This window comes from Pistacia vera, unplaced genomic scaffold, assembly GCF_008641045.1.
Source record: "Pistacia vera cultivar Batoury unplaced genomic scaffold, PisVer_v2 Contig142, whole genome shotgun sequence".
In the NCBI taxonomy this organism is placed as follows: Eukaryota; Viridiplantae; Streptophyta; class Magnoliopsida; order Sapindales; family Anacardiaceae; genus Pistacia; species Pistacia vera.
This window is the reverse complement of record NW_022195489.1, coordinates 471,256-483,796: the sequence shown is the minus strand read 5'-3', so window position 1 is coordinate 483,796 and position 12,541 is coordinate 471,256. Positions and strand designations below refer to the sequence as shown.

The 12,541-nt window shown below is 33.7% G+C and overlaps 2 protein-coding genes across 2 annotated transcripts; one reads left to right on the top strand and one right to left on the bottom strand.

Annotated features, from left to right (window-relative positions):
• The first annotated feature begins 911 nt into the window (after positions 1-911).
• Positions 912-3,916, top strand: LOC116123436 (glycerol-3-phosphate dehydrogenase [NAD(+)]-like). The gene is made up of 11 exons (XM_031409209.1): positions 912-1,272; positions 1,578-1,654; positions 1,742-1,814; positions 1,897-2,114; positions 2,208-2,315; positions 2,507-2,570; positions 2,673-2,710; positions 2,796-2,916; positions 2,994-3,048; positions 3,128-3,176; positions 3,513-3,916. The coding sequence occupies exons 1-11, from the start codon at positions 954-956 to the stop codon at positions 3,693-3,695; spliced, it is 1,305 nt and encodes a 434-aa protein (XP_031265069.1). The 5' UTR covers positions 912-953; the 3' UTR covers positions 3,696-3,916.
• Positions 3,917-6,626: 2,710 nt separating this feature from the next.
• On the bottom strand, positions 6,627-10,255 carry LOC116123445 (alpha/beta hydrolase domain-containing protein 17B-like). Its single transcript, XM_031409222.1, has 5 exons — positions 9,954-10,255; positions 9,202-9,238; positions 8,847-9,083; positions 8,690-8,737; positions 6,627-7,319 (listed from the first exon to the last, which is right to left on the bottom strand). Exons 1-5 carry the CDS (start codon positions 10,253-10,255, stop codon positions 6,837-6,839), a joined length of 1,107 nt encoding a protein of 368 aa, XP_031265082.1. The 3' UTR covers positions 6,627-6,836.
• Between the last annotated feature and the right edge of the window lie 2,286 nt (positions 10,256-12,541).

Genomic DNA, 12,541 nt, shown 5'->3' with positions numbered 1-12,541 from the left:
ATTAGTAAATTGTCATCTTTTTAAATATTAATATAATATTATTTTTATTATTAAATTTTGAACAGTTTTTTTAACCCCCAATATTTCAAATGTAGCTAAAACACCCTCGCTTATATAAAACTTTAATTTATGACAAAATCACCCCCACCCCCTGCCGTTGCCTGTTACCACTGTAAACCACCGTTGGAAGTCATCGAAAGTCATCGTGAGTAGCTCACGGTGACTGTGAGGCTCCGATATGACCATTTTTGGCCATATTGATGGCTGAAAACTGTCATATAAGGCCAGATCTGGTTGGAAATAAACAAATATATTATGGTAATTTTCGACCAAATCCAGCCTGATATGGTCATTCTCGGCCATCAATATGGCCAGAAACGGCCATATCGAAGCCTCTTGGAGCCTCCTAGCAACTCTCAATTATTTTTAGGGACTCCGAAGACTTTTCGATGATGGTTCGTGGTGGTTGGCCCGCTTCGACGGTGGTGGCTAGGTGGCGGTGGTGATACGTAATTTGTTTTAAATATAAGGATATTATTGTCAAAAAACTTAATTAAAAAAGGGTAAAATTGAAATGATATATTAATGTAAATTGATTTTAAAACAGGGATATTATTATCCAAAATTTTTATTAATAAAAGATAAAATTGTAACAAAAATAAGATTACTTTGGTAATCTTACAATACCTAAGAAAGTAGAAGTAATTAAATTATCTCTAATATTATTAAAAATAATAACTATTAATAATACAATATTACCAAAATCTTATATTATTTGATATCTAAATATAATAATTAAGTGATATAAAATAATATAACCAAAATTAATGTTACGTTACCTCCCATCAAACGCCCCTAAATAAAGAAAGAACATAGAGGAGATCGCCACATATAACACGATACACAATTATTCATATAGTTTGTAACGCGACGTGTCTGTCAAGTCCGCCCCTATGCATCTACCCTCTTCCTTATATTTACTGTTTTCTTCTTCTCCCTGCTCCTCTCATTCTCATTTTTGCACCAAAACTATCAACCGTTCTAAATTTTCTTTCCTGTCCTCTATTTCTCTTGCTCTTTTCATGGCGCCTGCCTTTGAAGATCCTAACGTTCTTGAGGGGCTGACTCAAAGTTCTTCTTCACCTCAACGTTATTCAAACCCTGATGATGTGTCACGGAAATCTAAGGTTACGGTGGTGGGTAGTGGCAATTGGGGTAGTGTTGCTGCTAAGCTCATTGCTTCTAACACCCTCAAGCTCAGTTCTTTTCATGGTGTGTTCAAACTCTTTCTTTTTGTTTTGTCTTTCATGTGGGAGTATAGATTGATGACACTCAGAAAGTTTTTGTTTTTTTTTTTTTTAATCAAGTTTGTGTAAAACAGCACTAATCTTGCATGTGGTTGCTTAGAACATTTTGTAAAAATGGAAGAGAAGTATGACTATGAAATCTTGTGATTTTATTGAATGCTTGTTTATTCTATTTTTTTTTTTTCTAAATTTTTAATGCTGGTAAGCAATCTAATGGAGGTTTAAATAGAAATGCATGCTGAGAATTTGAATGTTTTTATTGAATTTCAGATGAAGTGAGGATGTGGGTTTTTGAAGAGACGTTGCCCAGTGGTGAGAAGCTTACAGATGTCATCAATCGAACCAATGTAACAAGCTAATGATTGTTTTTACTTGGTTAAATATATTTGTTTCACTATTTCTTAGTTTGCTGTTATGTTAAATTTCTTTCACAGGAAAATGTTAAATATCTCCCTGGAATTAAGCTTGGCAAAAATGTTGTTGCAGATCCTGACCTAGAAAATGCAGGTATTTATTTTCACATTTGTAAATGTAAAAACGACAACATTCTTCTTTAAAGTCTAATGGTGATTATAACTGGGTACTGCAGTTAAGGATGCAAACATGTTAGTATTTGTGACTCCACATCAATTTATGGAGGGTATTTGCAAAAGGCTTGTTGGGAAGGTAAATGGAGATGTGGAAGCAATTTCCCTCATTAAAGGAATGGAGGTCAAAAGGGAAGGCCCATGCATGATTTCCACGCTAATCTCTGAGCAGCTTGGTGTAAATTGCTGTGTGTTGATGGGAGCTAACATTGCAAATGAGGTAATTATTTAATTTTAGAACCTGTTTTTCTCAATAAGAGGTTCACTTGTTAGGCCTTATCCCTAGTGGTTGAAATGGAGGCTGCTTGTGCAGATTGCTGTTGAAAAGTTCAGTGAAGCGACAGTTGGATACAGAGAGAACATAGAGATTGCAGAGCAATGGGTTAAATTATTTAGCACTCCTTATTTTATTGTCACTGCTGTAAGTGCAAAAAATATGCTTGTTTGTTGGTTATTGTTGATCCAATGAACTAGTTTTTAGCTAAACTGATCTAAGTAGTGTGTAACAGGAAATGATGATAGGCCAACACATTTTAAGTTATGCAGCTACTATTGTGTACCAAACTGAAAGAAACAATTTGGTTTTAACTATTGTATTGAATTTGTAAATAGGTCCAAGACGTGGAAGGAGTTGAACTATGTGGGACCTTGAAGAATGTTGTAGCCATTGCTGCAGGTTTGCAGTAATTTTCTTCTTGTTCCATTTTATTTTTTAGCCCTTTTTTTTCCTGGTACGACATCAGGTGTCCCTTGGTCAAATTAACTGTTAACATGGCAGGTTTCGTGGATGGCCTTGAAATGGGAAATAACACTAAGGTATATGCAAATAATTATGGTAAGGTCTAGACACATTGCTTGCATTTCTTTCTTTCTAATCTTGGTTATTCATGTGAATTTCTAGGCCGCAATAATGAGAATTGGTCTAAGAGAGATGAAAGCCTTCTCCAAGCTGTTGTTTTCATCTGTTAAGGACAGCACCTTTTTTGAGAGCTGTGGTGTGGCTGATCTCATCACAACATGTTGTAAGGAAGCATATCAATGCCTTCCTTGTCCTTTGAGTAAAATTTTGCTTTGATAATGAATATATCGTTTGTGGCAGTGGGAGGAAGAAACAGAAAAGTTGCGGAGGCTTTTGCCAAGAATGGAGGAAAAAGGTTAACCTTAATCATACGTCGAATTACTTGTGTAGATTTTTGAGTGATTGATTTTGACCTTGCTGTGGCTCACCTGCAGGTCTTTTGATGATCTTGAAGCAGAGATGCTGCAGGGCCAGAAATTGCAGGTAGATGTTTACAAGTCTAATTATTATACAGGGAAAGCTAATGAGTTTGATATATCAGCTAACTGAGTGAAACATTTAACACTTCTATATGTAGTTCTTGTGACAAAAAAGAATGACTACATAATGGCAAATAGACTATACAAGCATCTTCAAACAATAAAAGACTGGTTGTTTTTGCTGAGCGAGTGTTTTAGTAATAGGAAAACTGACAGTAACTTATTCAATTAGCAATAAATTCATATCAGTCTCTACAATCATGTGAACTATGTAAGACTGAAAACTGTTCCAAAAGAAGTTATTGTCACCATAATTCTGACCTTTTACATTAATGCAAAGGGCGTCTCGACGGCAAGAGAGGTTTATGAAGTGTTGAGCCATCGGGGATGGCTAGAGCTGTTTCCACTATTTACCACAGTGCATGAGATCTGCGTTGGTCATCTTCCACCGTCAGCCATAGTTGAACACAGCGAGCGCAAACCCAGATTGTCTATAGTGGAAAGCTCTATTCAGTACTATTGACTCTTCCAAGAATGAAAGTGTGCTTATGTATCTTACATATTTCAGGTATAGTTCTCAGAAGTAGCTAGCTTTTCCTTGGTTGCATGTCACCGACAGAAGAGAAGACTAGGTAAAACTCTGGACTGCTAACTTATGCAATGTTTGGCTCTGTGGTGATTATGGATAATCAGGATTGAAATGCAGCCTGTAATAGTTTTTCCAGTTCAAGGCAGTTAAAAGTATACGCCTTCTACTGTTTCGAGTGTTTTCTTTTGTTGCTTAGAAGAAAAATATGATATATAACATGCCAAGCAGAATGCATAATGATCATCAGATGTTGAAAAACCCCAATGAATTATAAAGTCATGTAATAAAGATACAAGTTTTACTCATGAATAGTGTTCAATGTTTCAGAAGATTGTAAGTGAATTTATTGAGAAACCCTTTCAGTAAGACTATAACTTTCAATATTTTAGACCAACAAGTGAAACCAGATTTCAAATTGTTTGATAAAAAAAGTTTGGCTGTGACATGTGGCAACTTCACATTTTTTCTTGTTGATTATATTCCCACTGGTGGCCGACATTCATGTAGCAACTGTTGACTGTTTTGGTCCTTTGAGCACACTTTAAACTGTGCAGGTACTTGAATACAAGTCATATTCATGCATGCTTGAGACATAAGCCTCACATACAACAAAATGGACCAGGATCCAATAAGTTTCTCTTTTGCCGGGGCACCGGGGCCACGGCTATCCATTCTGCTTATCCTTGATGGGTAATTAAACATGCCATAAAACTAAGAGAGTTAAAAAAAAAAAAAAAAATACAAAAACCCAATTGAACTGAAAAATCGGTTAGCTAAAAAAACGGTTTAGTTATAGTTCAAAAAATTTTAAAAACCAAATATTTGATTCGGTTATCGGTTCGAAAAAAAATTAAAACCGATTAACTGAAATCGGTTTTTTTAACCATATATAGTAAAACCTCTCCATAGTCATAATGGTGGGACTAACTAATTTTATTATTATAAAGAGGTTATAACTTAATAGAAATGTAGTTATAAAAATTTTTTATTTTATAATTCATATTTTTGTAGTAAAGTTTTAAGATTTCAATTAATGTTTTAACAGTATTAGGATTTCAATTCAATATTTCAATTGCTTACTTTTGAAACAGATAGAATATTGTATCTTGAAACCAATAAAGATCAATGTCCTTGATGAAATTGTAAATGTAATTGCTACATGGTCAAATTAATGTGAAGTCATAGACAATTGCCAATTGTTTTAAACATTACAAAATTATGACCCTCGATGTCGATTAATTGCAAGTTACAAATAAAGTTAATAAGGAGAATAAAAAAATCATAGTAGACTTTAGTGATCAGATTTGACAACTTCACTACACTAATCGAATTGATATTAATATCTTTATCAATCATCCAAATGAGTAACAAGTCATGTATACTTTAACTGAAGAAAAAATCATTGTTACAATTAGACAAGAAGAGAAAGGAAATAACCATGAGAATGATAATAGGGAAATATAAAAAGTTTCATGCCAATAAGCTCTAAACATGCTTGAGAAGCTAGAAATATTTTGATTTCAACAAGAAAATGTTCATACTAGCGGGTAATGTACTCGTAAGTTAAGAGATATGGTAACAACTCTAAAACATAAATCATTCATCCAAACAACTTTAAATAAATATTTTATTTCATCTTAAATTTTTAATGTAAGTTAGCATATTTTTTTTTTCAATATACAGATAATTATTATTATGTGGAAGTAACTTTCCTTAAGACGGAAATTAAAAAAATTATAACTTATTACAATGTGGAGTTTATTCTTATTTATAACTATCCCAAATTGAGAATAAATTTTTTTATGATTATATAGAGTTTATTCTTATATAAAGTATCACTATAGAGATATTTTACTATATATATATAGTAATGTTATGCTTGCTTACGATCTTACTAACCATCTTACTATCCTTTGTAAATATAACGCATAGTACGGGTACCATATGTAATTTTAACAAAGATAGTAAAGCGGTTAGTAAGCTCGTGAGTAAGCTAGCATCATTATATATATATATATAAAATAAAAATAAAGATATATATTATTAATTTTTAATATGTATGAATTTTTAATTTTTATTTGAATATGTATTGTTTATAGGAGTGTTAAAAAAAATACAAAAACCGAACTGAACCGAAAAACGGTTTGGTTACGGTTTGAAAAATTCAAAAAATCGGATTTTCGGTTCAGGAAAAAAAAAAAAGGCGTTAACCAAAACCGGTTTTTTGAACCGGTTATAATAATATATATATATATTAATATAATATATATATATATTAAATAAAAATAAAAATATATATTATAATTAATATTAAATGAAAAAAATTTTCATTTCGAACTTTTATTTGTATCAATTTTTAATGTATTATTAGTAATGGTCAATGGATATGTATGAATATTTAATTTTATTTAGTATATATATTATATATTACAATTTTATTTGGGAAAAAAATTAAAAAAAAAAGTTATATAAAAAAAAGGGAAAACGGTTAACCGGTTCGATTTCGGTTTGGGAATTTTCCCGAACCGAAAAACCAGTTTGGCTCAAAAAAGCGGTTGACCATTTTGAAAAACGTACTTGTTATGTTTACAATTTAATTTAGGAAAAAAAAAGTTTTATCCAATAAAAAAGGAAAAAACCAGAAACGGTTTACCAGTTTTCGGTTACCGACAAAAACCGTTTTTCCCCCTAAACCGGTTCAGTTTTGGTTCGAGAATTTTCCTAAACGAAAACTAGTTCGTTTTAGAAAAGCGGTTTACCGAACCGGTTAACCGCTTTTGAACACCCCCTACTTAAAAGTTAAAAGAAGCCAACTGCGGCAGTTCTCTTTCCAAGTGGTCCTTTCTATACTTCACTTAAGTGTTTGTGAAACAATGAGAACATGGGTTTACAGGCAGCTAAGTTTACCTCATTATAACACCATACCCTTTTTCTCATTTCATGCCATTGTTATTATAGAGATACCACAAGCCAACTACACAGCCACAAAATCATAATAAATAAATTAAAAAGAGAAGCAAAATACATTCCCCACAACACCAAATCACTGCAAATTTCTTTGTTCTTCTAGTTGTATTACCCATTTCGTATTCTGTCCAACCGGTCAACACTTTTTCGAGCTCTTTCCAACTGGTGGTCGATGCTTTTTCGTGATTTCTCGTGACAATCCACACTCCTCCGAGATCTTTCCATTTGGTCGAAAGACATTCTCAGTTTTTCTAGCTTGTCAGCATTGTTGGAATGGTTTTTCAGTTTTTCAGGTCTCTCGGTGCTTGGTCTTGGCTTCTCTCGCCGGTCTGTGCTCTTCCTTGAAACTTCAAAGAAATCAGTACTCTTCCGAGCCTGCTCGAAGTGGTCTGTGCTTCTCCTGGAACTGTATCTCTGGGAAGGAGATTTCTCTACAGTTGATATGAATTTCTTGAGATGCCTGATGTACTCAGGATAGTGCTCTAAATCACAGTGGCTCCCTCCTTTGAGCCAAAGTGGTTCATATTTCTCTTTACACAGTTCCCAGAGTTGCTTTCCATGGGAGCAATCAACAACTTCATCTGAAGTTCCCTATAAAATAATATGAAATACTCAATTGTGAAAGATAAAATGACATAGTATTATGATCAGAACATCTGAGGGATTTTAACAAATAAAAAAACACTAATAGCTTTTACAAATACTATTTAAGACTTATTTCTTCGACTCTTTTGATTCTTCAAATTATGATCTCCAAAGTCCAGAACACTAGTGATGCTTGTGTTCTAATAAGGAAACAAAAACTATTGTTCCAGGGAGCTGGTCAGCCATTCTACTGTTCATCCCAACTTAGTGAGGAATGATGTCACCAACATAAGTACAAATATAAGACTGGAGAAGATAAACTGGTTCTATGAAAAAGTTAATTATTGGTTAAGCAATTAAAACCTAAAAACTAAAACTAAAGACATCAGCATTCTTACCTAATGCAATTATAAAATGGTTGACTATGCTACGACATACCAAATATCTCTATAAGAAATCAAAAGAAGACAAGTTCTGATCAAATGCATATGCCAGCACTTGACATATATAATATTCATTGAGGTCAGCATAAAGCATAATTTCTCTGAGTACAAACAAAAAGCATAGGAATCCCATCCAGGGATCACGGGCTTCACTGACGCTATCTCTATCCACTGCAAACACATTCATGATGTATATATATATATATATATTTTTTTTTTTTTTTTCTTTTGGAAGCGCTTAATAGTCTGCTCTAATTTGTCAATACTACTTCAGTACTTGTTTTTTTCTTTTAAAATAATCTAAATAGGTAAAACCCGAAGTTTTGCTCTTTACTCCAATAATTCACTCTGGAGAAACTAAGTAATATCTAAATAAAGGTCAACTATGCACCTTCTAAATCATCCTTTGTTCACCTCTACACCATTTTTTTTTGGGTTTAAGGCTGTAACTATTTCCATTCTCAGAACTTCAAAAATCCTCCAAAACTGACAATTACAAGAGACCAAAATGACGGCTATCTCCTCGTTTGGATTTGAGACACTTGCATGGCCCAAAAGTCCACTCCAGGTCTAGAGCATTAGACTTGATTGAAAAGAACTGGACTCCTAAGACACTGCTACATGGAAGAAACTTATGACAGCCTATGAAAAGCTATTTAATATTCAAAAGGAAACGACAAGGTAATGCCATCAGCGGTTTGCATCTACTGATTTCGCGCTGAACCCATACAAAGACTGCCACACAAGAACATGAATGGTGAAAAATCCATGAGAAATTAAATTAAGTGCACGTTTAATTTATATATAAATTCAAAATATTATATAGAAATATGTGGGGCTGTAAAGATGAAAACGGAAAATGTCATTCGTATGTCCAGAAGACTCAAACATATATAACATTGGGTAGAAAATATTATAGAATAGCTTACTTACATGAATGATAAGAACGGGACAATTTACAAGTGGAATCTTGTCAATATTCTGCAAACAAACAAAGAAGAGATAACATACAAGTTTAATGAGAAAATAATTCATTTATCAATTAAATAGAATGCATATGGGAAAGAGACCAAAAGAAGAGTCATGTTACCTTATAAATGTCAAACCAGTATGAACGCTTTACAGGATACATGACTCTTAAGCCGGAAAGTATGGGACTGTGCAGAACAACGGCCTTTAACTGAGGCAATCGAGCGGCAAGATCCAAAGTCGGGCCACTTCCAACAGATTGGCCATAAAGGATGATATCTTCCTGCTTCGTACCATAACTTTCCTCAAGACACTTATATGCAGCTTCAATATCTGCATATGTGTGTTGCTCACTAGGCTGCAATTTAGGAAAGCTATGAAATTTAGATGATCCTTTTAACACTCAACTATTATTGCCACATAAATCAAATAATAATTTTTTGTATTAGTTTTTTAATTAAAAATCAGTAACAAACCTTTCCAGTTGATTGCCCATATCCAGAATAGTCATATCTGCACACAGACACATAAGCAAATAAGAGAGCTGCTCATTTTATGCTTGATTAATCACCATTTGAATAATTGAATATTTGTTTCTGTATCCGAAAACCATTAACAATTATCAAACTAAAATATGCATACGGAGGTTTATCTCCAAAACAGAAGCATTCATAATCGTTGGAGATGAATAGCCTGGTGAACCTATTAAACTGAAAATATGATCAGCATAAACATGCTTATCTTATCCTTTCAATCTAGTCTCATATTATGAGATCAAACCTCAGCAGCCTAGCAAATTTCCATCTTCATTATATCAAGTGACCTACCAATAATCTACAACTAAATATTTATACCAAAGTACTTCAGAACTTTCTAGTTGAACCAGGATGCTAAAGAGGATCATAACATAGCCACCAATAAAACTAAGAAAAAACTTCCATATTCAGCCAATTTACATTAATCCCAGCTAAAATCAGTAAATCTAGATGTCTTGTAAACCAAAAAGAAAGGAATAACCATAATCACTCCAAAATTCCAACTAAACAAAGCTTATCTACTAGAAACACCAAAAACCCAGATGCCAGAACTGACAAATCAGTACAAATCAACAAAAACATCAAGGTTCCCAAAACAAAAAATGTTAAGACAGCCAAAATCACAGAATTGCACAAAAGGAAACACAAAAAAACAGAGTAAAAATGAGTAAAACAGAATAAAAACAGAGTACCCCATGAGATTAACCCTCAAGTGGATGCTTAATTCGATGAAGAGCTCATACATCTGACCCAGATCGGCAGCGTTTCCATGAGAATACAACAATGTTGAGCTAGCCATGGGGTGCCTTATATACATTGCCACTATCTCAGTGCCTTTTCTAGTTGGTAACTTAAGGATTTCAACATTTTCCCGGTGTGGAAACGGACTGAGAAGCAAGAGACCAGTAAGGTCATCAGTGATGAGCTTGTATGAAGGTGGGTTGGGCGGAAAAAAAGCAAACTTTGCCGCCATTGATGAAGTAACTCCACCCATTTCTGTCTCTTGCTCTGTTTTTTGCTCTCTTTTGTGTGTTTTATTCTTTCTCTAGAGAGGATAATAGTTTTTTGGGTTTTGGGTTCTGAACTATTCAGATCAACATTCTTTCCTTAAATTATTTTATTTATTTATTTTCCCTTTTCTTTTATTCTTTTTTCCAGAACCTTAAACTGTTTAGGGGGAGAAGAGGAGATAGAAAGTGGGAGAGAGAGAGAGAGAGGATTTTGTCCTTCTAGTGGTTAATTAATAAGGTGGCTTGAGAGAGAAAAAGAGAAGAGTCAAGAGTGTGAGTGTGTTGTGTTGTGTTGTGTTTTACTTTGTTTTTAACTTTGGGTTTGGTCACAACCAGAGAAAAAGCCACATGATGTGTAGGGACATGTAAATTGGACAGAAAAATTTTCATATCAAATTGTTGGGGTGTAGTGTAGTAGCGTACTAGTACCTAACTCTATATCAACTCCATGTGAATAAAGTTGAAGAAATGTGACTTCAGGATTCATTAACCATTTTCCATCAACCTCATCATTTAATGTTTTTCTCTTAATTTCATCATGTTGATCCAAACTTCTTATTCACTAAATCCCAATCCAATTTGAGATATAGGGGATCTTCAACTTTCAATCCCACCTTCATCTTGTTTCAATATCTAAATTGATTAAAAACCAACAAACCCATTTGGCACCCACATTTTTTTTTTTTAAAATCAAAACTAAGAAAAGAAAAAAAATAATAATAATAAGAAGGCCCACCTCTGTTTCCAGAGATGAGAAGGGAACATTCTGTTCATTTACAACTTTATATAATTATAATATTTTTTTTTAATTCAAAGGGCCAAACCAGGCCGAAGAGAATGCTTGCGTGTCCAAAACCCAAATACCCGGATGAATAAATCATTTTTGTGAATTTATGGATGATAGATGATTTTGCTTGACCAAATATAGTATTCTAATGAGCTCTTGAAAACTTGGGAGTAGAATTTTGTACAGTAACTATGCATCAACTCTACTCATAACTGTAAGTATGGAATCAAGCCCAACTTTTTATTCCTCATCCTCACAATCACCATCACTCTTGCAGATTTTTTAAACAGTTTCTTTGGCGCTTTGCTTTAGGCATATGTTCATTTCAAGAAAAAGAGATATATTTTCATTACAATTATTTTTTATTAGTTAATCTAGAACCACGCAAATATTTTTGTTTGTAAATGACTCTGGATAAACAATACAAAATGTATGTTCAAGGCAGACAAAACATTTCTAAGCTTTTAAGGTATGACCCTGGCCAAGGGCTTTAAAAAGGTTTTAAGCTTTTTAAGTTTTAACCTCTCCCTTTTCAGTTTCTACCATGGTTTTAACCTACTGATTTCCATCAATCTTGTTTTGGCGTGGGCTAAACAAATGGAAATTTCAAGGCAATAGGAGAACAATCACATGGGATCGAAGGCTTTTCCATTAAAGGGCATTATTGCTAGTGATTGGAATTTTTTTACAAAATCAATCTCCCTATTTCATCACTCACTCCAATCCCTATGTATCTCGTTCTCGTGGCCATCACTCACACCTTATGCTCACCACGTGCATTCTTCAAATCAACGAAAGATCAAAGATGAATAGGTGGCCGTGACTCCCCCAAGAAAGGTCATTCTGATCACTGGTCTTGCCTAGAAAGGTATAACAATGGCTAAAGAATAAAGACTTGAGTTCTTGGGTTAAAGTGCTCAAAAATCACTTTAACCCAATGTTAAAGTACACTATGAATTATTATATTATTATTTGTCATGTCTCACAGTACCAAAACCATTGAGATAAATCAAACACAAATCAATGTATGGATAAACATTCAATATATATTTGCTGATCTGTTCAAGATCAATACACATTTGTAGTTATTACAATGATTCTATTCTTATTAGATGACAAGTAAAATGCAAACAAATCCAGATGATTTGATTTCAAAATCATCATGAGCCAAGCGATAAAAACTCCTGTTTTTATAAGATCCCCCCCTGATAATCAGAGCGAAAAAGTTTTGATGACAAAATCTCTAAAGCAGGACGGCTCATACTAAATCGTGATTTGGTCAAAACTAACCACATTAATGTTCTGGTCTAGAAATGCTGCAAGTGGGACAGAGTAATGGGAGGCCTTGCCCTACAAGCAACAAATGCAACATATCAACCACACCTTCTGGACCCAAATGTCAGGCATGAGATTGGAATCAAGGTCACATTACAAAGACTCAATGACTTAATTGCAATTGATAAAATTGAAAAGATTAGGAAAT